The 25694-nt window shown below is 37.6% G+C and overlaps 1 protein-coding gene across 1 annotated transcript in view; it reads left to right on the top strand.

Annotated features, from left to right (window-relative positions):
- Positions 1-25694, top strand: part of USP40 (ubiquitin specific peptidase 40) — a 100831-nt gene that overhangs the window by 39708 nt on the left and 35429 nt on the right. The window contains exons 12-21 of the mRNA XM_030916697.1: positions 2672-2753; positions 4882-5053; positions 6893-6977; positions 7902-7972; positions 8972-9291; positions 11603-11726; positions 13002-13059; positions 19862-19915; positions 20697-20785; positions 22674-22760. Coding sequence (XP_030772557.1) covers positions 2672-2753; positions 4882-5053; positions 6893-6977; positions 7902-7972; positions 8972-9291; positions 11603-11726; positions 13002-13059; positions 19862-19915; positions 20697-20785; positions 22674-22760 — 1142 coding nt within the window. The remainder of the gene's footprint in view (positions 1-2671; positions 2754-4881; positions 5054-6892; positions 6978-7901; positions 7973-8971; positions 9292-11602; positions 11727-13001; positions 13060-19861; positions 19916-20696; positions 20786-22673; positions 22761-25694) is intronic.

The following is a 25694-nucleotide window of genomic DNA, read 5'->3' on the forward strand; positions in this document are numbered from 1 at the left end:
GAAGACCCTACGGGCAATCAGTCCGATTTGTTTCTGTCTTATTAGTTGCCAACCGCAAACATTCAGAGGCTGAAGTGGTTGCAAAAGTTGCAAACAAAGACTCCACCCACAGTCTGATTTGTTGGGGTCACCCAATTTCCTATGTGTGCGCAGAAAAGATCAAAGGGAGTAGCCTCTGGTCCTTTTGTTACTTAGGCATGGAAAGTTAGGGTTTTCCTTTCAATTTATTTCTAGGAAGTCGGTGAAACAGCCTTAGGTTCCCTGTCTCCAGACCTTATTCTCCTGCCTCGCTAGGATTACAGGCATAAGGCCTAGTAAGATTTTTTGATCACTTCTCAAAGTCTGCTCAAAAGTTAAAAACTCTAATGAGGAAAGCTTTATAGATTGAGACATATCTATTATTAGAGATGAGAATATTGTTCTTAGAGAATGAGAATAACTGTCGTTTTTATAAAGAATAAAAATAAAGCAGTTACTAATTTGCATGTGAATCAAAGGAAATTAACTTTCCAGATCGAAAACAGTTACATAACTATGCTGTTAATCAAAAAGGCTTTGTATTTTTCTGGGAGGAAAAAAAGATACGGAAATGGTTCTGGTAAAAATATTGTGTATCAGAATTCACAGTTATAGAAATATATATTATCAGAAAAAGAATATCTTCAAATGGAGTATTAGTCTTTTTCATAGAATTTAATTTTAGTGTGTACATAATTGGAATATGTACTCAGTGACAGTTCTCTTGTTAGCTTAGGAATTGAACAAAGATCTCGATGTACTTTTTTGGGAATGAAGGGATAGAACTTTATGAAATGATTCTAAAATTCACCTAGAGAAATAAAGTAATAAAAACTGAAGAAGAGATGACTGAGGGAGAATTTGCTGTATCAGTAAAAACGTATTTATAAAGTTATAGCGATGTAGACAGTGTAGTGGTAATGCAAAAAGGTAGACAGATCATTGAAAAAGAGCAGTAAACCCAGGAGTTGATCTAAGCATATTTGTGTTTTAATCCATGGTAAGGTAGCTCTTCAGATATTTTGGGGAAGGAAGGGCGTGAATTACTCGATAAATACAACTGGGAAGTTGGTTATTTGCTAGGGAAATAATTAAGCCATTTTTCTTTGTTATACAAATCACTTAAATGAAATTATAGTTCCTTTAATATTTATGTTAAGGAATCGTAAAATGTGTAAAATATAAATATTTTAAGGTAAAGAAAACCTTTCTGAGCATAAAAGCAAAGAAAGAAAAAAACTAGGGAAAAGTGATGCTATATAACCCTTAAACAGAATTAAAAGGCAAATGACAAGCTAATGGAAAACAGTAAAATATATGACAAATTAATTTCCCCTATCTGTAGAGTGCGCTTACATATATTTCATTGTGCTCAGTAGTAAGTTGGGGAAAGAATATAAATAAGTAATTTATAAAAGAAAGATTCCTATGTTTCAAAAATTTTCAATTTAACCTGTAATCGAAAAAGAAGAAGAAGAAGAAGAATGGCAATGAGGTGAACATTAGTGAGATGCCCCACCAAGTCAGATACTATTTCCGTGACTCTTGGGTCTCAATAGTTGACATTTCTTCCAGAGTTGGTAAGTATGGAATATGATCAGTTTGAGTACGTGTATTTAAAAGCCTAGAAAATGTCATACCCTTTAAACTAGTAATCTACTTTCACAAGTTTGTCTTGAAGTAATCAGAACTGTCTATGAATATTGATGCTCAAAGATGTTTATTGTTCCTACTATTTTAAAGTAGTGATTAATTGGAAATCACCTTAATGTCTAACAGAAAAAGATTGGTTAGGTTAATTATGCTACTTATTGAATGGACTACTATGCAATCATTTATTTAAGACTTTGGAAAATACAGTGTATGAAATGAAAACAGATTTGTTGAATATGATCCCAGTTTTTGAAATTGTGTTTGTGTGTGGGGGTGTGTGTGTGTCTGTCTGTCTGTCTTGGGAGTGAAATTATGAGCAGCATCTATTTCTTTTACACTTAAAAAAATTCCAGAATTTTTACAGTAGTCAGTTGTTGTATTTGTAATCAAGATGAAAATCTGAGGCCAGGCATGGTGGATCACGCCTGTAATCTCAGCACATTGGGAGGCTGAGGCGGGCGGATCACTTGAGGCCAGGAGTTCAAAACCAGCCAGGGCAACATGCTGCAATCCTGTCTCTGCTAAAAATACAAAAATTAGCCAGGCATGGTGGCACAAGCCTGTAATCACAGCTACTCGGAGGCTGAGGCACGAGACTTGCTTGAACCTGGGAGGCAGAGGTTGCAGTGAGCTGAGATTACGCCACTGCCCTCCAGCCTGGGCGACAAAGTGAGACTGTGTCTCAAAAAAATAAAGAAAAGAAGAAGAAAAAAGAAAAAGATGAAAATCTGGGTGTTCTTTTTGAAAAGTATACTTAAAAGAGTTGAAAAAAAATTGAATTCTTCTAGCTTATCTTAAAGAACTATTTACTTTTCATTTGTTCTAACTTTTTCATGTTTCAGATGGGAAAACTGAGATCCTGAGAAAATTCGTACTCACACAGCAAATTATTAGCAACTTTCCTAGCTCCCAGGACAGTCCTTTCTAGTCTTCATGCTACCTCTTCCAGCAACCAGATTTCATTTAGCCAACACAAGTTAATGAAAAATTTTGTTCACAGCTCGAGCTAATCCAAGATACGGGGTTCCATGTCATTTACTGAATGAAATGGATGCAGCTAACATTGAACTGCAAACCAAAAGGTAATTATAAATTGCTTTTAGAGTTTGACTAGTATTTCTGGAGAATAAAGATCTAATTTAGGCCTTAAGCATTCAATAATGAAAATTAACAAGAAAAAGAAATAGTCAACTAGTTAATGCAAGTGTCTGGCTGGCTGCTGAATTTTTATAGTGAGGGTAGCTTTAACTTTGAAATGATCCCTTATGTGTGAGAATGAATTAAACAGTGACATATAAAACGGCCATTGCTAGGTAGGGATTGAAGCCTAAGACGACTAGAGAAATCAGTGAGCACATAGTTGGGCTAAATGAATTGTATCCTAGCCTGGCCAGATTATTTCCTTGGGTCCAAAGAGAGCCTGCCATGAAAATCACCCCTCATGGGTAAGTAGTTGTAGCGAACTGGCATGTAGTGAGAGAGGCTCAGAGGTGGGCAGATTTTCAAAAGGATGGAAATATGGATTCTATAACCTATTGAATCGAATGCTGATCTTGGGGAAAAGCCTATAATGGATTCTTACTTTAAGAGATGGTTTGCGAGAACCATTTGACTCTGAAGAGCTGCTTCTTTATTTGTGCTCTGTTAGAGTAAATTGGGTATTGGGTTAGGAAAATAGATGTTCCCATGATCTCCTTGTGGACCCAAATGCCTAATTATATGACAGGGTATATTTGACATTTTTATCACTGGCTTGGAGCTGGGGGGAGAAAAGTACAGTGAATGACACAAGAGCAAAGAAACAACAAAAACCAAGATACCAAAAAGATTAAAACTTAACAGAGTGAAATATCGTAAGTCTAAAAAATAACCTGCATGAGTGGTCTGTGGTCTGGACTAGCAGTTGTTTTTTTTTGTATTTTTTTGGTTTTTTTTTTTTTTGAGACGGAGTCTTGCTCTGTCGCCCGGGCTGGAGTGCAGTGGCCGGATCTCAGCTCACTGCAAGCTCCACCTCCTGGGTTTACGCCATTCTCCTGCCTCAGCCTCTCGAGTAGCTGGGACTACAGGTGCCCGCCACCTCACCCGGCTAGCTTTTTGTATTTTTTAGTAGAGACGGGGTTTCACCGTGTTAGCCAGGATGGTCTCAAACTCCTGACCTCATGATCCGCCCGTCTCGGCCTCCCAAAGTGCTGGGATTACAGGCTTGAGCCACCGCGCCCGGCCAGCAGTTGTTATTTAAAAAAAAAAAAAAAAGCCCGAGGGGTTGTCGTCAGCCCGCAGTAAGGTCTTTCATGTGGTTGTGCTCTCTGACCATGTTCACTGAAGTGTCCTGAAGTACCTGAGTTGTGTGATAAGCTTCGTTCCAGCTCCACATTGGTCAGACCCTACCTGTGTTTTGTGCTGGCTTCGAGTCAGCTGAATGCATTCAGAGAAGAGCAGCCGACACCAGGCTGCTGCCAAGGACTTTTAGCCTGGATAACGTGGTCTCAGGAGGTTCATGCTACTGGCTTCAAATATGTCGTGGGACCAGTCGTAGTGCCTCACACCTGCAATCCCAGCACTTTAGGAGGCTGAGGCAGGCGGATCACCTGAGGTCAGGAGTTCAAGACGAGCCTGGTCAACATGATGAAACCCCATCTCTACGAAAAATATAAAAATTAGCCAGGTGTGGTGGCACACACATGTAATCCCAGCTACTCAGGAGACTGAGGCAGGAGAATTGCTTGAACCTAGGAGGTGGAGGTTGCAGTGAGCCAGGATGGCACCACTGCACTCCAGCATGGGTAACACAGTGAGACTCTGTCTAAAAAAAAAGTGTGCAAAATCTAGTGGAAATAAGGATGATAGATGACATAGAAGTAAATCTGCTACTTAACACAATTATGTAAGCAGGTCTCTAGCATTTTGTTCATAACTATAATATAATCTCAGAATTACAAGATTTCAGGTGTCAGCCTTTGTTCAGAGAAATGGATTTAACATTGCCGCCCACGTTAAAACGGTTTTCTCTTGGAATTCATGGTGACAGAACTGAATTTTTGCTGTTGACTGAAAAACTAAAGTGACTAATTGTGGCTCATAGAAGAAAAATTGTTACTTAGGTGGGATGGAGAACTTAATTGTATTGTAAGCCAGATATCTTTGGTTTGAGATAAACACAGTGTCTGTTACAAAAACACAGTATTTATGTATTTTTGTGCCTCTTTAAAGGGCAGAATGTGATTCTGCAAACAATACTTTGGAATTGCATCTTCACCTGGGCCCTCAGTACCATTTCTTCAATGGGGCTCTGCACCCAGTAGTCTCTCAAACAGAAAGCGTGTGGGATTTGACCTTTGATAAAAGAAAAACTTTAGGAGATCTCCGGCAGTCAATATTTCAGGTAATACAGCCTTACTTCCTCTTAATTTAGACATCAAGGACCATTTCCAGCTAGACTGTCTATTTCATTCTGTTTAGGATACAACTTTATTTTTCAAAGCTGCTTAGGAAGACCTGACATCTGCCACTTCACAGAGGGGTGACCCAGATCTTCTAAGTCTTTTAGGAGGCTTTTCTCCACAGCCCCTACCAGCAGCTTTTCAGGTGGACCATCAGGCTGGTACATTTTATTTGAGGGGAAGAAAGAGTATGAAGTTGTCTCTTTTTTAGAAAATAAGTGAAAGCAAATTGCCTTTCAAAGAGAGCGAAAAGAAAGATGAGCATGTTGTTTAAAACTGAGAACTACTGAACAAGTAAAAGCAACTAACTTTGTACCCTGTAGTGTAGAACAGTATTTATTAATAATACTCTTAAGTGAAGGAAAGTATCTATTAGTCTAGAGTAAAAACAGTGCTGTAGTCTCCAAGTCATTTTCAAGGTATGTTTTAATGATGATAATAGTAACAGCAGTGTTCTTTATTTTACTTACACTGCTTTCATATAAATTATGTGATTTGGTTCTTTAATCTCATGAAGACACATTAGCCCCATTTTGAAGACGAGGCAGTGTGATTTAAAGAGACTCGATGTCTTGCCTATGGTCCTAAACCTAGTTGATGGAGCTGGGACTCCATCCCTGGTCTCCTTACTCTTCGTCTAGGGTGTTTTCCTCCTAATCACACTCCTGCTCCACACTACTTTCTGATCAAGGAAAAGGGAGATAGAAAATGTTAGCTTTTTGTGTTTTTTCCCAGAAATTAGTTTAATGAATTTTCTGAAAAATCCTATTACTCACCAAAACTGTTAGCTTTCTTTCAATTTTCTTCTGCTAAGAAAAGCAAAGCAATTTCCCTTTTAACCTTAGTTGATTTGAAGTTACTTAAACACGAGATCAGTGTCAGGATTTCTAAAATTGTCTAATCTTTCTGAACTTTTTCATTAGAAATTTATTTCTGAGCCAATTCTAGCATTGTTGATACAGGTGGATGTGGGAATCTGAACCTATCTAGGGGGATATTTTAAATGGAAAGGATCTTATTTACTTTGTAAGTGTGAGGTACACTCCAGTCTGTGCTTTTTGGTGTTTTAAATGTATATCCCTACTAACTATTCTCTTACAAGGAAGCTACTGACAAGAGGCTAGGAAACTTAGTTCACAGCAAACTAATAGCTTGTAAATAAGAAATTTCTTTTTAAGAAAATACCTTATAGTATTGTAGAGAATGACTAGATAGGAATGATTTTTATGGTGATATTATTTTGGTGATCTTGCCACAGTGCTCAGACTCTCAGATCTAGAAATGTAAAGAACAAAGCCCTGGTGATCTATTAAGTAAACTGGTAATGCACCTTTATAAATTTGCAATGGGAGACATTCCTTTCAAGCAACTAGAAGATGAGTGTGTGCTAGAGTCAGGACTGCATTTCCCTCAACATTGCTAATTCCACAAATTAGTCTTGCTCTTTTGAGTTAAAATTCCTAGGCTGGCATGCTCATCAACTTGCTTTCTGAGAAAAGTGCTCTTCATATATATTAAGCAGAATTGTTTAGATGGTGGTTGTGCCCTTTGTGTATGCCGGAATTCTTCACTCAGGAATGGAGGAGATTAGCCATCTTTGGATTTGACTAATTTAACAAGTGATGCCTTCTTTTCAAGTTTGCGGTGTTGGCTGGGGGTGAGAGTATTCATTTGCTAGCTCTTTGTGTCATCTTCTTATGTAAGTTGATACAGTAACCTGGAAAGGTGATATGTATGTGTCACTTTTCAATGTTCTCTTTTCTTTCATTAATATTCTTCAGCTGTTAGAATTTTGGGAAGGAGACATGGTTCTTAGTGTTGCAAAGCTTGTACCAGCAGGACTTCACATTTACCAGACACTTGGCGGTAAGATAAATATGAAAACATAGCAACTCACTCTTATATATCTACATTTTTGTCTGGCTCATCTGTGATTTTCTGTTCCTTGTCAGTCCTTCCCCACCTACTACTTGCTTAACTAAGTAGATTATCTTCACACTGTAAGTTTTCCAAAAGAAATAACATATCCGAGTTTTAATGTATACAGTTTATATAATGTGTGAAATTCTTCTAACATGGAAACATTTTATTTTTTCTCAAATTAAGGCTACCCTACTAAAAATTTCTTGAAAAGCTTTAGAATTTTTATATTGACACATATTGTTGAGCAACATGGTTTCAAACCATCTGAATCATATTTATATGACTTGATTTTCTGCCCAACTCTCAGCTTCAGATTTTGTAGTAAAACAAGAAATACTTTGGGAGTTTGAAAGCATTTACTTCCTTTAAATAGCAGCAAAACAGTGAGAATTAACAGTAGCGGCAGTAACGTCTGATTTGGGCTAAAATCTGTAATAAGTGTTTTATGTTAATTATCTCACTTGATTTTCATAAAATTCTTTTATCCCCATTTCATAAATGAAAAAACTGAGCTGAGAGACTTGAAGCTCACAAAGACATACAGCTTGTTGTTATGGACGTATCAGTGGAGCTGGGACCATTCCATACCTAAGCCTAACTCCTGTTTCCAGTGTCATGCGCCTCAAGTACACTTGACCTTTGGATTATCTCTTTTGTCCTGCCACCATGCTCACAAAGCTTTTGTAACAACATTTTAAAGAAAAATTACGAAATGAAATCATATCAATAGAATAAAAATAATTACTACTTTTTAAATTTTTCCTTAGTGAAAATATTTTTTCAAACAAATATTTGTCTCAGCTCTTTCTTTAGCTCAGTCATTTCTGATGGTCGTGATGAATGGTCTCACTGGTGATCTCTTTCTAGGGGATGAACTGACACTGTGTGAAACTGAAATTGCTGATGGAGAAGACATCTTTGTGTGGAATGGGGTGGAGGTAAAAAAAAATTGCTGAAGAAATATTTGTGATAATTTTGGATGTTTTAAAAGTTGTAATGGCTGGGCACAGTGGCTCATGCCTGTAATCCCAGTACTTTGGGAGGGTGAGGCAGGCAGATCACCTGAGGTCAGGAATTCAAGACCAGCCTGGCCAACATGGTGAAACCCCATCTCTACGAAAAATACAAAAATTAGCCGGGCATGGTGGCGTATGCCTGTAGTCCCAGTGACTTGGGAGGTTGAGGCAGGAGAATCGCTTGAACCCGGAAAGTAGAGGTTGCAGTGAGCTGAGATTATACCACTGGACTCCAGCCTGGGTGACAGGGCAAGACTCTATCTCAAAAAAAAAGTCATTGTAATGAAATTTTATTCAGCCTATGTGAGGGCAATTAGATATTAGAAAACTACTGAAATGCTTGATAAATGTTAGACAATCAGTGCTAGTTGTACGTCAAGGAGACATTTCTTGAGTGCCTCCGTTAACCAGGTTGTGTGTCAGATGCTAGGTCAAAGGCCAGTCAGTTGATCTGTGTCCTTTTAGGCCCTCATTGTGTGAAGAACTGCACCATACATGCTGGAGTAGGGGTCTGTGCATAGTGCCTATGGGAATTTAGAAGAGTGAGGATCTATACTGACTTGGGGAGTCGTTGGGGTGGTTTGGAGGTGGACAGTGAATTTTCCATCTCTAGGAGGCGGTCAGGAACACTTCAGCCACTCTGTGAACTGACCTTGGCCAATCTGGCTTCATCACCACCCATGATAACTCATAAATCTCTATCTCCAGTCTATCATAGATTACTTCTAAAAAAATAAAAGGTAGATAAGAAAGTTTCAAAAGATCTGAAGTTGTTCCTTTGATGCTTAACAGACATTTGTGAAAATTTTATTTTACTTGGAAAAAATGAGGGTTGTTCTCTAAGAGTAATCTTTTACCATGTTATGTTGACAATGTTGGCAAGTATCAACTGTACTAATGGTTTTCTTGATATGATTGCAGGTTGGTGGAGTCCACATTCAAACAGGTATTGACTGCGAACCTCTGCTTTTAAATGTTCTTCATCTGGACACAAGCAGTGAAGGAGAAAAGTGTTGCCAGGTGATAGAATCTCCACATGTCTTTCCATCTAATGCAGAAGTGGGCACTGTCCTCACAGCCTTAGCAATCCCAGCAGGTGTCATCTTCATCAACAGTGCTGGATGCCCAGGTGGGGAGGGTTGGATGGCCATCTCCAAGGAAGACATGAGGAAGACGTTCAGGGAGCAAGGGCTCGGAAATGGAAGCTCAGTTTTAATTCAGGATTCTCATGATGATAACAGGTAACTCGCTAACAGGAGAAAAAGGATTTCTAAAAGTCATTTTAATTACAATACCACCCAGCAGAACTCTAAAGCTTTATTTTAGTGACAAGGGTTGAATGTTTCTTTATTTCTAGACATTATGTTCTAAATACTGTATACACGAATGTTGTAGGTTATATAACTTAGAGAAAAAAATGATGTTTTGTAAAGGGACTTTCGGTAAATGTGGTGAGAAAATAATGTAAGTATCCCTGATTTTCTAGACTATATAGAGTATCAATTAGTTGGCTATAATGCAAGTTATCAAGTGAATTCTGATTAGCGCTGGTTATAAAACCGAAGGAACATTCTCGCAGAGAAAATTCCTGAAAATCTTCCTGAAGAAGGTATAAACATTATGGCTAAATTGTTTCTGGATATTTTGTTTCAGGAGACCCATAAGATGACTCACGGTGTCCTTTTTTTTTTTTTTTTTTTTTTTTTGAGACGGAGTCTCACTCTGTCGCCCAGGCTGGAGTGCAGTGGCTGGATCTCAGCTCCCTGCAAGCTCCGCCTCCCGGGTTTACGCCATTCTCCTGCCTCAGCCTCCCGAGTAGCTGGGACTACAGGCGCCCGCCACCTCACCCGGCTAGTTTTTTGTATTTTTTAGTAGAGATGGGGTTTCACCATGTTAGCCAGGATGGTCTCGATCTCCTGACCTCGTGATCCGCCCGTCTCGGCCTCCCAAAGTGCTGGGATTACAGGCTTGAGCCACCGCGTCCGGCCTCATGGTTTCCTTATAATCCCTTCTGTGACTCTTGAGAGCCCAGTTGCCCAAATAGAGCAGTTACCTGGCGAATTACCCCCATGAATCCTGCGGTCACATTTAAAGCTACATCTGTCTTTTTGTCATCTGTGTCTGTGATAGTACTTTGCTGTAGTCAATGTGTCATACACTGTAGCTGCAATATTTCCATATATTGAAGATTTCAAGTTCCCTGTTTTCTCAGTGCTACAAATTTACTTAGATTGCAGGACCTCTGTATCATTATTTATAGTGGCTTTGACGCAGAGCACTTACGGACTGTTTATTTCGTAGTGCACTTACCACTGTTACTCTTTTGGACAGGGGTTTCTCAGACATTCTCCACCTTGTTTATAAGAACTGTATTTCCTTTATAAAAGGCAGTATACATTTACTGGGACTGGGGAAATCCCTCTTCTCACCATGCACTGTTAATCACTGTTAGCATTTGGGTGCCTTTCTTTTTAAACCTAATAATGATTATTTTGTAGATGTATCTTGCTTTCCATCCCCCCTGCCCAACCTTGAGATTTGTAGACTCTTTATAAACTGCCTTGAATGGCTACATAGTAATCTATGTAGTTTGCCTAACTGTGCTCCTAGGCAAGTCAGTAGGATGTAATGGGACCTTGGGCAAGGTATTTCGTCTTTCTCTGCTCAGTCTTCTTGTCTGTAAAATGGGGATAATAACTAGTGCCAGCTTCATAGAGTTGAGAGGATTGAAAGAGTTAAGTGCTTACAAAGTACACACAGTAAGTGCTAAATGTTTTTTAGTTAATGCAGTCATTGTCATGATTATCATACGGTTTTTCACTCTTTTAAGGTAGTCTTCATGGAACATCTTGTGCTTCAAACTTTGTATTTGGGATTGCTAGCTTAAGGTGGGAGCTCAGAATGGAATAACTGCAATAAAGAGTAGAATTATGTTTCAGAGCTCGGAGACACATTCCCGAAGAGGACTTCTGCAAGCCCATTAGTGCTTCTGTGTGAATTAGAAAGAAGGCACCTCTTCAGGACCCTTTACTACTATCTGTAGGAAAATGTTAGAACAAGATACTCTACTGCCGGCTGCTTTTATAAAACAAAACTCTCAAAAATTCAGTATACGATGTATGTGCCATGTGTGACACTCCTTAGACGTGGCCCTTTTGTGCAGTGTCAGTCTACAGACTACACATGGCTGCCCTGTTGTTAAACGAAATCTAGATCAGGTGGGGTAGGCTCCTGGCATAGGCGCTGTTTTAAAGCTCCCCTAGTGATTACAGGGTGCAGGCAGAAGTCAGCAACTGATTGTTTACTTATGGAAGTTCTCTGTGGAAAAATGTGGCAACAAATTATGTGAGAAAATCCAAGAATAAATGGAGTCATGAATATAGACCCTGTAGACTACTGCCTAACATTACCCTGCCAAGATAGCCCACTTACCATAGAGACGACTCAGTAGAACTGGTCACCTCTAATTAGTCACATTAAGTGACACATGCAGAGCTTTGGAAGTGATGCCTAAGGAAAGGTATTAATTTCTGATCTTTTCTTTACCTACAGCTTGTTGACCAAGGAAGAGAAATGGGTCACTAGTATGAATGAGATTGACTGGCTCCATGTTAAAAATTTATGCCAGTTAGACTCTGAAGAGAAGCAGGTTAAAATATCAGCAACTGTTAACACAGTGAGTAGAATATAATTAAAGGTTGGCTGATAGATTTTCAGTTAACAGAATTTTATTTAGAAAACAATACCTTACTCTTTCAGAACAGTTGTCTCAAGAGACTTCAAATCGTAGGAAGTTAGCTTTTTATTTAACATTTGATTATTGCTTGTTTACCTATGTTAGTTGGCTGTTAGCATATTTCAAGAAAATACGTGCCTTTTAAAGTTTCCTCCAAAGCCTAGAATTAGAATGTGGGAGTTACTTATTTAGTTAGTTCATGGACTTCTCTGGCTTCCTTGAAAATGCTATTTTCAAGGGTCTTTTCTGTATTTTTTTAAACCAAGTATACATGTGTTTTGGTTTTGTGTTGTGGACTTCTGTTTTTAAAATTTATCTTAAATGGTTTTACATTATACTCTGTTTTTCTGTAAAGCCAGGTGTTCTTAAAAGGAACTCTTTTAGTTCTCCATTTGAAGACTAGTTTCCTTAAACATCATCTCAGGAAATACCTTTTTATATTTATGTAGTCTCAATTCATTATGGGTTTTTTTTCTATAACAAGTTGAAACTTACTAGAATATTGTTTTCTTTTATATAAATATTATAATATCTTAAAGTGTGTTAATATTTATACACTAAGATGAATACACTAAAGTTCAGAAGATCTAGTACCTTGATCCTAAGTGAGAGACTTTGGTGAAGTCCTTTATGACTCGTTCTGTTTCTTCTTTTTACAATGTGGGGTACTGTGGGAGGATAGATTGTCTGACATCAGTTTCACTCCTAAATTTCCAAGATTTTATATCCTGGAGAAAATTAGGTTAAACTGAAAAAGGGAAAGAATCTAAAATAAAGTCATTTAAACAGCAATTTTAAATAGTGCTCTCGGGCTGATAGTATACATTTTTATTTATGCTTACTGGCCCCACATTCATCATTCCTGACATAGAGAAATGTGATTGCCCTGAGTTTATTTTGTTTGCTTTCATGAGAAAAGTTAGTGGTTTGTCAGCTTATTGCCTTTCAGCTACAATTGTTTCTTTAGTTTTCTGTAGGTGTCCTTTCTGTTCCAATTAACATCCATTTGGTAAAAACTTAACTGTGAAGATCTAAGTTTTTGCTTTTGATCTTATAAAAAAATTTCAGGGATGGAAAAATTTTAAGTAGGCAAAAACTACTAAATGTCAGGTAATTAATATCTCAAATAATTTGTTTATGCACACAGTGACAATCCTCATCTTCATCTCCTCCCATTTTTTACAACTTAGTCATTATTTTATTTCTCTATTTCAGATGGTATTTGATATTCGAATTAAAGCCATAAAGGAATTAAAATTAATGAAGGAACTAGGTAATCATTTACATTTGCTTTTTGGTTCTTTAATTTTGGTCTTGAAGAAAATATAGGAGAATACAAAAAATAATTTAGGGAAAACTCATATACCTACCACCCAAAATGGACAAATGTTAACTTTTTGTCTTATGTTTGTTTTTGTTTGAAGCATTATAAATGAAGTTAAAGTCCCCTATGTTCTCCTCCTCAGACCTATTCTTTCTCTCCTTCCCCAGATACAATGAGTATATCTGATGTGGATGTGTATCTAGACCATGTATTCATGTTGAACTATTCTGCATGTACATTCTGCAAACTCACTGTTCACTTACCATTAGGCTTTCTGTGACAACTTTATGAAGATAAAATCTACATACCATAAAATCCACTCAGTTTAAGTGTATAATTCAGTAATCATCAGTAAATGTGTAGAGTTCTGTAACCATCACCACAATCCAGTTTCAGAATACTTCCATTACTCCAAAAAGATCCCTGTACCCATTTGTAGTCGAAGCCCCTGGCAACCACTAATCTACTTTCTGTCTCTATAGACTTTATTTTCTTAATATTTAATATAATTGGGATCATAAAACATACAGTCTTTTGTGTCTGGCTTCTTTCACGTAGCATATCATTTTTGAGGTTCATCCATGATTTCACATGTATCAATAGCTTGTTCCTTTGTATTGCTGACTAGTCTAGTATTCTATTATATGGATAATATCACATTTTGTTTATCCTGGACAAACATGAGTTCATAGACATTTGGATTGTTTCTACTTTTGTACTTTTATGAATAATGCCACTATAAACTTTTACACGTAAGTCTTCATGTGGAGATATGTTTTCATTTCTCTTGGGTAGATATACAGTATTGGAATTGCTGGGTCATATGCAAATTTGTGTTTAACTTTGTAAGAAACTGCCATGCTATTTTCCAAAGTGACTGAACCATTTATATTCCCACTAGCAATGTGTCACGGTTGCAGTTTCTACATGTCCTTGTCAATCTGTGATTAACTGTGATTATCTTTTTTTTTTTTTTTTTTTTTTTTTGGAGACAGAGTCTTACTCTGTCAGCCAGGCTGGAGTGCAGTGGCACGAAATCGGCTCGCTGTAACCTCCGTCTCCCAGGCTCAAGCAATTTTCCTGTCTCAGCCTCCCAAGTAGCTGGGATTACAAGTGTGTGCTACCACGCCCGGCTAATTTTTGTATTTTTAGTAGAGACAGGGTTTCACCATGTTGGCCAGGCTGGTCTGAAACTCCTGACCTCAGGTAATCCGCTCGCCTTGACCTCCCAAAGTGCTGGGATTACAGGCATGAGACACCAAGCCTAGCCATCTTTTTTTTTTTTTTTTTTTTTTTTTTTTAGAATCAGCTGTTACTGGTTTGGTTTTGACTTTTTTTTTTTTTAACATGTTTTGAGCACAGCTTTTATTATTATTTTTTCCATAGGTTATTGGATACAGGTGGTATTTGGTTACATGAGTACATTGTTTAGTGGTGCTTTGTGAGATTCTGGTGCACCAGTCACCCGAGCAGTATACACTACACCCTATTTGTAGTCTTTTATCCCTCGTCCCCCTCCCACCCTTCCCCTGCAAGTCCCCAAAGTCCACTGTATCGTTCTTATGCCTTTGTGTCTTCACAGCTTAGCTCCCACATATCAGTGAGAACATACGGTGTTTGGTTTTCCATTCCTGAGTTACTTCACGTATAATAATAGTCTCCAATCTCATCCAGGTCGCGGCAAATGCCATTCATTCATTCCCTTTCATGACCGAGGAGTATTCCATCATATATATACACCTATATATACACACACATATATATGCATATGCCTATATATACACATATATACGTATATACCTATAGGTATATATACACGTATATATATACGTATATATATACACACACACAGTTTCTTTATTCACTCATTGATGGGCATTTGGGTTGGTTCCACGATTTTGCAGTTGCAAACTGTGCTGCTATAAACATGCACGTGCAAGTATCTTTTTCATATAATGACTTCTTTTCTTCTGGGTAGATACCAACTAGTGGGATTGCTGGATCAAATGGTAGCTCTACTTTTAGTTCTTAAGAAATCTCCACACTGTGTTCCATAGTGGCTGTACTAGTTTACATTACCACCAGGAGTGTAGAAGCGTTCCCTAATCACCATATCCACACCAACATGGCCATTCTACTGAATGTGAATTAGTATCTTAATGCATGCAAATTTAGCAAGAACTCAAAGTCATATACAGAAATTCATTGCCTTTTTACCTACCAGCAACAACAACAACAAAATTGACATCAAAATTAAGAAAACGTTTATAATAGCATAAAATATTACGGAATACTTAGACATAAATGAACAAAATATGTACAAGACCTGTACACTGAAAACTAGAAAATATTGCTGTGTGATATTTAAGAAGACCTGAATAAATAAAACAATATACCACATTCACGAATCGGACAACACAATATTCTTTTTTTTTTTTTTTTTTTTAATTTGAGACAGAGTCTTGCTGTGTCCCCAAGGCTGGAGTACAGGGGGGCAATCTTGGCTCACTGCAGTGTCTGTCTCCTGGATTCAAACGATTATCCTGCCTCAGCCCCATGAATATCTGGGTTATGGGCACCTGCCACCACGCCCAGCTAATTAATTAATTAATTAATTAATTTGTTTATTTCTGTTGCCTAGGCTAGAGTACAGTGGTGTGATCTCGGCTCACTGCAACCTCCGCCTCCCAGGTTCCCGCCATTCTTCTCCCTCAGCCTCCTGAGTACCTGGGACTACAGGTGCCCACCACCACGCCCGGCTAATTTTTTGTATTGTTAGTGGAGACGGGGTTTCACCGTGTTAGCCAGGATAGTCTCTGTCTCCTGATCACATAATCCACCTGCCTCGGCCTTCCAAAGTGCTGGGTTTACAGGTGTGAGCCACTGCACCTGGCCAGATGATATAATATTCTTAAGAGGATAATTCTTCCCAAATTGGTTTGTGGATTTGATATATTCTTACTCAGAATCTTAACATTTTTTAAAGAAATTGACAAGCTGACTCTACAATTTTTATGGAAATGCAAAGAACTTAAAATAGCTGTAACACATTTGAAAACAAGAGAACAAAGTTGAAAGAATTATAGTATCTGATGTCCAGGCTCACTGTAGACAGTATATATTGGCATACAGGTAGACATATAGAGAGGAGGTCAGCAAACTGTGGCCTACAACCTGTTTTTGCTCAGCCAGTGGGCAAAGAATAGTTTTTCGCACTAGTAAAGGGCTTTTTAAAGAAGAAGAATGTGCAACAGAGATCACACGTGACCCGTGAAGCCTAAAATATTTACAGTGGAACTTAAATAGAGAATCGAGACATAGGTGCATAGTCAGTTGACTTTTAACAAAGGTGCTGAGGTATTTTCATGCAGAGAGATAGTATTTTTTCAAGCAGAGAGATAGTATTTTTTTCAACAAATAGTGCTGGGCCATTTGGATATTTGTATATGCAGAAATGAACCTCAAGCTTTACTTCGGCTGATACAAAAATTAAATGGATCATACAACTAAAAGTTAAAACCTAAAACTATAAAATTCCTGGGAGAAAACATACGAGGAAATCTTTGTTACTTTATCATAAGGAAAGGTTTTTGTATTCTTAAAAATGGGACTCAAAAAGCACAAACCATGGAAGAAAAGCCTAATTAATTTACATTAAAATTTAAAACTTCTACTCTTCAAAAGGTATTTGAAAAGGCAAGCCTTAAACTGGGAGAAAATATTTGTGAAACACATATTTGACGATCAACTTACATTCAGAATATTAAAAAAATAAAATGTGTAACCTAACCCAGGTTTAGAAGCTTGAACAGACACTTTACAAAGGAAGACCTATCTATGAATGACCAGTAAATACAGGGAAAAATGCTCAGAATCGTTAGCCATCAAATTAAAACCATAATGACATCCTACTGTGCACCCTGCAGAATAAATAAAACTTAAAATGTTAAGTCAACCACGTGTTAGCAAGGATGTAGAGCAACTGCAACTCCCATATGTTGCTGGTGGGAGGATAAAATGGGTACAGCCACTTTGGAAAAGTTAGCTTATTTCTTATAAATTTAAACATCCACTTACCAATTCTACGTCTAGGTATTTACTGAATAAGAGTTAAAACATATATCCTCATAAAGATATAAATGTTCCTAGCCCCAAACTGGAAGCAATCCTAATGCCCATGAGCAGGTAAAGGGACGGACAAATGATGGTGTATTTAAGCAATGGGGTACTGTTCATCACTGAAGAGCAGGGCACTGCTAGTTCCACCACATGCAACGCATGGATGAATCTCAAAGTCATTATGCCAAGAGAAAGAAAGTAGATGCAAAAGAGTACATATTGTGTGGTTCCATACATAAGACACTTGAGACAAATAAAATCTAAGCTGTAGTTACAGAAGGCAGATCAGGATTGGGAGAGAGGAAGAGGGATTGGCTGCAAATTGGCACAGGGAGTTTTAAGGAGGATGATGCAAATTATACCTCAGTTTGCTGATGGTTACCAGATGTTTATGTACTTACCAAACTATTAACTATATGCTTAAAACATGTATTTTATTATAAGAAAATTATAACTCAGTAAAGTCCATTATTAAAAGTCATTGGTTTATTAAAATGCATAGTTTACTGTCATCCCCTGTAACTTGTCTCCCTTCTTCCACTCTTGCCCCCCTCCAAACCATTTGATCATCATCAATACATGTGAATTAGATCCTGTCACTCCTCCACACAAAGCCCTTTAGTGCTTTCCATTGCACTTAAGTTAATTCCTTAACCTAGCCTTGTCCTTAACAAGAACCTGCACAATTTGACCCCTGCTTAACTGTAATTTTGTTGTGATCTGCTTTTATGCGTACTCACAACTCACTTACCATGCTGACTTTTCTGCGTTTCTCAGTGCACAAGCTCTCTTTGACCCCCAAGACTTCTTAGTGCTCAGTCTCTCTTTCCACTCGGTTCCCTTTGCTTTTAACTTCAGCTATTTATTTGGTCTCATCTGAAATGTTCCTTCTCCTTCCATCCCTGACCACACAATCCCGGTTAATTTTGCTAATGTACTCTCCTAACACCCTGTACTTTACCTTCACAGCATTTATTACTGTAGCTGCCCTTTTATTTCTGTTATTAACATCCACCTCCCCCATTAGACAAGGTTCTGTGAGGGCTGAGTTTACACTGCTTTGCTTACCATTGTATTTCCAGTTTCTGGTACAGTGTCTGGCACATAGACAATACACGGTAAGTACCTGTTCAGTGAAAACCAACAGATTTTAAAGAGACAGTATTTTAAAAGCACTTTTTAAGTTGGGGAACTCTTTAAGTAAATTGTTTCCGTTGACAGGAGGTTTATGTGAGAATTGTATGCTGGCCTCGTATTACTGGAATACAAGATATTTAACTCAGGAATCGCAGGAAGAGATTCTGCTGAGGTCTAATAAAGTTAGAACTTCTAAGGCTCGCACTGTTGTCTCTTCAGAACACTCAACCTTCCCCCACCCTCCAATGTACGCCCTACTTTTTAAGAATTTTGTTTGAACTGAAAACGTGGTTTGCCCCTTCCAAGCACCAGGGGATCTTCTAAAGCAAGAATCTGTGTCCTCAAACATAGTGCATGCTGGCCCATTTAATAAGCATAAAATCACCCAACATATTTTAAATATAGGCAGTCCGCTTGTACTGTTCTGATATGCAGAAATTTCCTTGCTATCATTTAGTTAGATAACATCAGTCTCCCAGCAAGATGGTTAAAATTTCAGCAACCATGGTGTATGGTATGTTAACTGTAACTGAATAAAGTACACACTTGACTGCCAGCTCTTCAGGGCACAATTCATCACATAAATAACACATGTGCACCACAAGCAGTAACCGGTCACTTCTTTCAAGTCTGTTAGTGGTTTGTCGCTGCATGTACGCTTCACTTCACGTCACTACACAGACAGCAAAGCATGTCGTTGTGTTGCCTCCCTTTCTCCCAGTGCTAAACCCACCATGACATTTTACAAGAATACATAATCAAAAGAGGGAATTGGCCAACAGAGAAGAAAGTACACAAAGAAACAAAAGTACACGGAGTTATAGAAGCAGCAGCAACCTGTGGGAATGTTGACCCTGCTGTCATTCAAGCGACTCTAGATATTAGAAGCTGATCCAAACTTAGAAAGGAATATGACAGTTTGCTACAGGACAGGAAAGATGTCACTCCATGTTATAAGCTATACAATGAGAAGAAACCAAGCCCTGTTTAAACTACTCTTCACATGTAATTTACAAACACAGAAAACATTTTAATTCTCAAAGATTCTAGTATTTTAAATTATAGTATAAATATTGGTTTTACTGTTTTTTCCTTTCCTAATATATGTATAATATTAACAACAAAGAGGGTTTTAAATGTTACAACAAAAATTTTTAAGTGTCATGGAACGATTATAATTTTTCCATTGATTATCAAGATTGTTTTGCACAGTTTCACCTGGTACTGTTAGTCTTGCACTACTGTGTAAAACAAAGGCTGCCTGTACTTATTTTGGGGGTTTTTCTTTGGTTGTTGGGGGGTTTTTGGTTTGTTTTTGTTTTTAGCTTTCTGTAGTTTTCTGCTAATTAACACAATAGAGCATCTCTCTTTTGTTTTCTGTATTTGATGCTGTAACCAGCTTCCTTTTATTTTGATAACATGATGAAGGTTATTAATTCCTAGCTCTCTAAGAAAAATAATATACTAAGAAAAATAATATTCCTTTTATTTATAGCTGACAACAGCTGTTTGAGACCTATTGATAGAAATGGGAAACTTCTTTGTCCAGGTAAATCTTTTTGATAACTTTCAAAAGGTGGCTTATACTCATCTGTCTTTCTTGATACTTTAAATAGTGGCCTCCAATACCTAATATTTAAAAATTGCCTGTTGGAAACTGATTTATAGGACGTATTTTCATCCCGGTATCTTACCCTTGTATTACAGAAAATCTTAACCAGAAACAAACACTTGTGTTTTCTAAATGAAACATTGTTCTTTCTGACTATCTGATTCTCATTTTAGTCGTGGGTTTGATCTAGTTATATTTTTTCCAGCTTTATTTTCAAAGTTTTTCCATTTGCTTTGCTAATTTTATTGTGATACCAATTATGAAATAAAATCTTCAGTTCTCATCTCTATCAGCTCTTACCTTAGATTTAATTTAGTCATGGATGAGCCTAATTATTGATGGTAATAACAATCTCAACTTTAAACTTCGAAGAAGCTGGTTCTTCATTTATGGATTGATTTGGATTATCTGGCTTTTAATCCATATAAACAACAGCTCTTTGAGCAAGTCATTTTTAATAAGTAGGAAACTAGACATTTATAGCTTCCTTTTAGCATTGTTATGTAGAAAACAGGAACAAAATGTCCTAGAGTATGGAAATTGAAAATCAAACCTAATCATAGTGCATGTAATCTTTTTGCCTGAAGTGCAACTCGTTTTTCTTCTTTCTTGATATTCTTGATTTTCAGAGAAATACTGATTTGAATATTTTATTTTTCTTAGAGAGCTAGGAATTAATAATTCCTAATTATCATCATGTTATCAAAATTTTTTTAAGTGCCGGACAGCTATACTTTGAAGGAAGCAGAATTGAAGATGGGAAGTTCATTGGGACTGTGTCTTGGAAAAGCACCAAGTTCCTGTCAGGTAAAATAAGGTCACCTGTTTCAAAACAAAATCAACACTTCCATAACCAGAATTATAACTAGTACCTTAACTACTCCAGTAATATTGTTTTTCTCTAAAAGTTTTTTTCCTTAAATGATACATTTTATTTTAGGATTACATCCTTATAGTTCTAGATGTTTAAATATAAAATATTACGCCAAAGCCTATTTCTTTTTCTTGTTCTTTTTTTTTTTTTTTTGAGACAAAGTCTCACTCTGTCGCCCAGGCTGGAGTGCAGTGGCCGGATCTCAGCTCACTGCAAGCTCCGCCTCCCGAGTTTAAGCCATTCTCCTGCCTCAGCCTCCCGAGTAGCTGGGACTACAGGCGCCCGCCTCCTCGCCCGGCTAGATTTTTGTATTTTTTTAGTAGAGACGGGGTTTCACCGTGTTAGCCAGGATGGTCTTGATCTCCTGACCTCGTGATCCGCCCGTCTCGGCCTCGCAAAGTGCTGGGATTACAGGCTCGAGCCATCGCGCCCGGCCATGTTTCTTTTTCTATGAAGATTTTGTGGTTAAAAGGAATCTTTAATGTTGAGTGGCCACCACTTTCAACTATTATATTTCCTAAGTTCTAAGATACACCTTCTTTTTCCCATGTTTTAACATCTGTGAGATTAGGTTGCATCTTACAGTCAGGGGCGTTCTGTAGTTATAGCTAGCACTGGTACAGAAAATAGTAAGTATAACAGTCAGTAGCATTTTAGGTTTAATGAAACACAGTTTATTAATTTTGGACTTAATTGCTCTCCGCACTAATATAATAGTCTGAGAGCAGCCTCCCTTTCCCCTTGTCTTTATCAGTGTCCATTTTCAGTATAAAACACCATCAGGTTTGACCTTTGCCAGAAGCCATTTGTAAGAAGCTAATCAGCTTATTACAGTGCAGAAATCATAAGGATATTCTTATTGTAAATACCCTGTAGCAGGGTAATGTGGACTCAAATCAGGTTGTCTGTGGTTCCCAAATTCCCTTCATTACTTTCCCAACCAATTCCCCCTTAATTTGCTTTCCCCTGAACTCTAGCAAATAGTAGTGCATGACAGGCTGATAGGAGGGAACACATGACAAGTGAGGCTGAGTTAGAAGGGAAAAGCAGGGCTATAAGGAACGGAATGAGATCAGATTTGTATTTTTCCTTTGGAGTCTTGAGGTTTGTAATATTTGAATTGCTTGGCAGAAAATAAAATCATAACCAAGTGACTCAGAAAAAGCTTATTAATGCTAATTGTGTATAGTAATTACAAATTCCTTTTGGGAGTGATCAAGACAGAGATGAAGATCATAGTGGAAGAAATAGTGTATGTTGGCTGGGCATGGTGGCTCACATCTGTAATCCCAACCCTTTGGGAGGCTGAGGCGGGTGGATCACCTGAAGTCAGGAGTTCAAGACCAGCCTGGCCAACATGGTGAAACCCTGCCTCTACTAAAAATACAAAAAATTAGCCAGGCCTAGTGGCGCGCACCCGGAATCCCAGCTACATGGGTGGCTGAGGCAGGAGAATCACTTGAACTTGGGAGGCAGAGGTTGCAGTGAGCCAAGATCACTCCACTGCACTCCAGCCTGAGCAACAAGAGCAAAACTCCATCTCAAAAAAAAAAAGAAAGAAAAATAAGTAGTGTATGTGAGAGACATTTATTAGGAGTAAAAAACATTGATGATGAAGCAAGTTTATACTTCTGGGTAAGGCAAAATTATTGCTTAAATTGTAACATTAAGTTACTAATCATAGTCATATTTTCATATAAATTGGGATTTTTTGTTAAAGTTTCATGGGCCCTTGGCTTTACGTTTTTGAAAGTAAATAATACATTTATTGGATTTTTAAGTTCAGATTAAATTGCATTTACACGTCTGTCTTGATGTTAGTTGTTCCTGTTTTTTGCAATGGGGAGTGACGTTCAACCTGGGACAGAAATGGAAATTATAGTAGAAGAAACAATATCTGTGAGAGATGTAAGTAATTTTACCTTTTGTTTTCAGAGGCTGTGTGTGTTTGCATGTTTGCTGTGAGGAACAGTGGTATCCTGTGTTAAGATTTGGAGGTCCTAAACTAGGCCTAATATGATATACTTCAGAGAATTATATGTACTCACTAGAGGAATTATTTTATTTTGGGGGCTTGAAAATTGGTGAACTAACTGGATTTTTTGTTGTTGTTGTTAGACAGAGTTTGAACTCTGTCACCCAGGCTGTAGTACAGTGGCATGATCTCAGCTCACTGCAACCTCTGCCTCCCGGGTTCAAGTGATTCTCCTGCCTCAGCCTCCTGAGTAGCTGGGATTACAGTTACCTGCTACCACACTTGACTAATTTTTGTATTTTTAGCAGAGATGGAGTTTCTCCATGTTGGCCAGGCTGGTCTCAAACTCCCGACCTCAAGTGATCCACCCGCCTCGGCCTCCCAAAGTGCTGTGATTACAGGCGTGAGCCACTCCATTCAGCCTCTACTGGAAATTTTAAATGATTATAATTTTTTTCTTTTTATCAATAATACTTTTATTAACAGAAATGTTGAATATGCAGGAATTGATTAAAAGAAAAAAATGAAAACCTCTCATTATCCTTTATGCTACCAATATTAACATGTTGGCATATTTTTTCTAGTATTTATATACACACACAGGGGTATGAATGTTTGTATATATGTGTGTATGTGATAAAGTGAATAATTATATTGCTGTTATTGAGAACTTAGACTTTAGTATTGGAAAACAGAGAGACAAATAAAATCAATGTGGTTTAAAAAAAAAACCTGTTCTCCTGAATTTGAAATAGAAAAGTCTGAATGAACTTCATATATTTTTTCTTAAAAAATTTTTTTTCAGCCAGGCGCGGTGGCTCAAGCCTGTAATCCCAGCACTTTGGGAGGCCGAGACGGGCGGATCATGAGGTCAGGAGATCGAGACCATCCTGGCTAACATGGTGAAACCCCGTCTCTACTAAAAAATACAAAAAACTAGCCGGGCGAGGTGGCGGGCGCCTGTAGTCCCAGCTACTTGGGAGGCTGAGGCAGGAGAATGGCGTGAACCCGGGAGGCGGAGCTTGCAGTGAGCTGAGATCCGGCCACTGCACTCCAGCCTGGGCGACAGAGCGAGACTCCGTCTCAAATAAATAAATAAATAAATAAATAAATAAATAAATAAATAAATAAATAAAAAAAAAATTTTCCAGCTCTGTCCGTTGATACAAGTTAGAAAGAGTGACCAACCTGGTAGCAGCAGAGTACCCCTGGCGCCCAGATTATGGCTGCCAAATACCATTTTCTACGAACAGGAACCTAATAATTCTACGAACTTAGAATAATGGCTGGTTATATATCTAGGTCAGGAAATGTCTAAGATGAGCCTGAAACATCTTACCATCACAGAAAGCAGTGAAGCCGCTAACAAAGACTATTGGAATTATCAAAGAGATTGAGGAGCTCACTAGTCAAAGATGAGACAATTTGAATGTCAGTGAGAAAAATAACAAAAATTAATTGAAACAAGTACATAAAATCTGTGAGTTCATAATGATCCTACACAAAAATATGCACTGTTACCTATAATGGATGCTAGGCAACCATAAAGGTAAAAAATAAAGCATTTTTTTTCCTGTTTTTCCCTTGCAAACTATGTCCCAGGGTAGCTAAGCAGATAATAAGTTTTATTTATAAACATATTCCAACTAATAAATGAAGAAGACATTTTAGAATTTTACATTTTTTCAACTCCTAATAAATTAATGAACCTAGGCAATGATCCTCAAAGATTGCTAACCCAAAAAAGAGCAACACTTAGGCAACATAGAAATTCAGAACAATACCCCATGCCTTTATTGCAAAAAAACCAAACAACTGGACCTGAGTCTGAATAAGCCTCTAGGTCTAACTACCAATTTATAGGCAATACAGGAGGCATAGGAACAGGTTAAATTCATCACAGGTCTGCAATTAGCCAAATGTAGATCAGAAAACTCTTCTACAACAGATAAATTGCAGGAGATGAGGACAACCTATAGGTCAAAAGAGGCTTAAAAGACATAGCAACCAGTTGCAACGTATGGACTTTATTGGGACCCTAATTCAAGCCAAAGGAATTTTAGTAATAATTTAAGAGAAAGTAGAGAAATTTGAACATTAGTTGGATATTTGTTGATATTAAAGAATTCTTAATTTTTTAGCTGTCATAATCATTGTAGGTTTTTAAAACTCTTTGTCTTTTAGAGATGCATAATAAATATTTACAAATGAAATTATATATCTGGCATTTGCTTCAAAAAATTCTGGGGCAAGGGCAGGGGAAGTGAGTGGGTTACTGACACATAAAACTGGCCATGGCAATACAAGCTGAGCATCCCTGATCCCAAAATCCAAAATTCAAAATGCTCCACAGTCTGAAACTATTTTTTAAAAAATTAAATTGACACAGATTTATGAGGCACATTTTAATATTCTGGTACATATATGTGTTGTGTAATGATTAAATCAGGGTATTTAGCATACTCATTACCTCATGCATTTAGCATTTCTTGGTGGTGAGAACATTCAAGAGCTTTTCTAACTATTTTTTAATATACAATCCTTACTGTTAACCATCATCACCCTACCGTGCAATAGAACAGTAGAGCTTATTCCTCCTATTAGATTGTAACTTTGTACCTGTTGACCACCCTCTCACATCCTCCCCTTACATCTCCCCCTCAGTCTCTAGTAACTACTGTTTTACTTTCTGCTTCTATAATGTCAACTCTTTTTTTTTTTTTAGGATTCCACATATGTGTGAGGTCATATTACGGATAGGCCTTTCTGTGCCTGGCTTCTTTCACTTAATGTGATGTCTTCCAGGTTCATCCATGTTGTCACAAATAACAGGATTTTATTCTTTTTTATGGCTGAATAGTACTCTA

The sequence above is a fragment of the Rhinopithecus roxellana genome, chromosome 14 (genome assembly GCF_007565055.1).
Source record: "Rhinopithecus roxellana isolate Shanxi Qingling chromosome 14, ASM756505v1, whole genome shotgun sequence".
NCBI classification, from domain to species: domain Eukaryota; kingdom Metazoa; phylum Chordata; class Mammalia; order Primates; family Cercopithecidae; genus Rhinopithecus; species Rhinopithecus roxellana.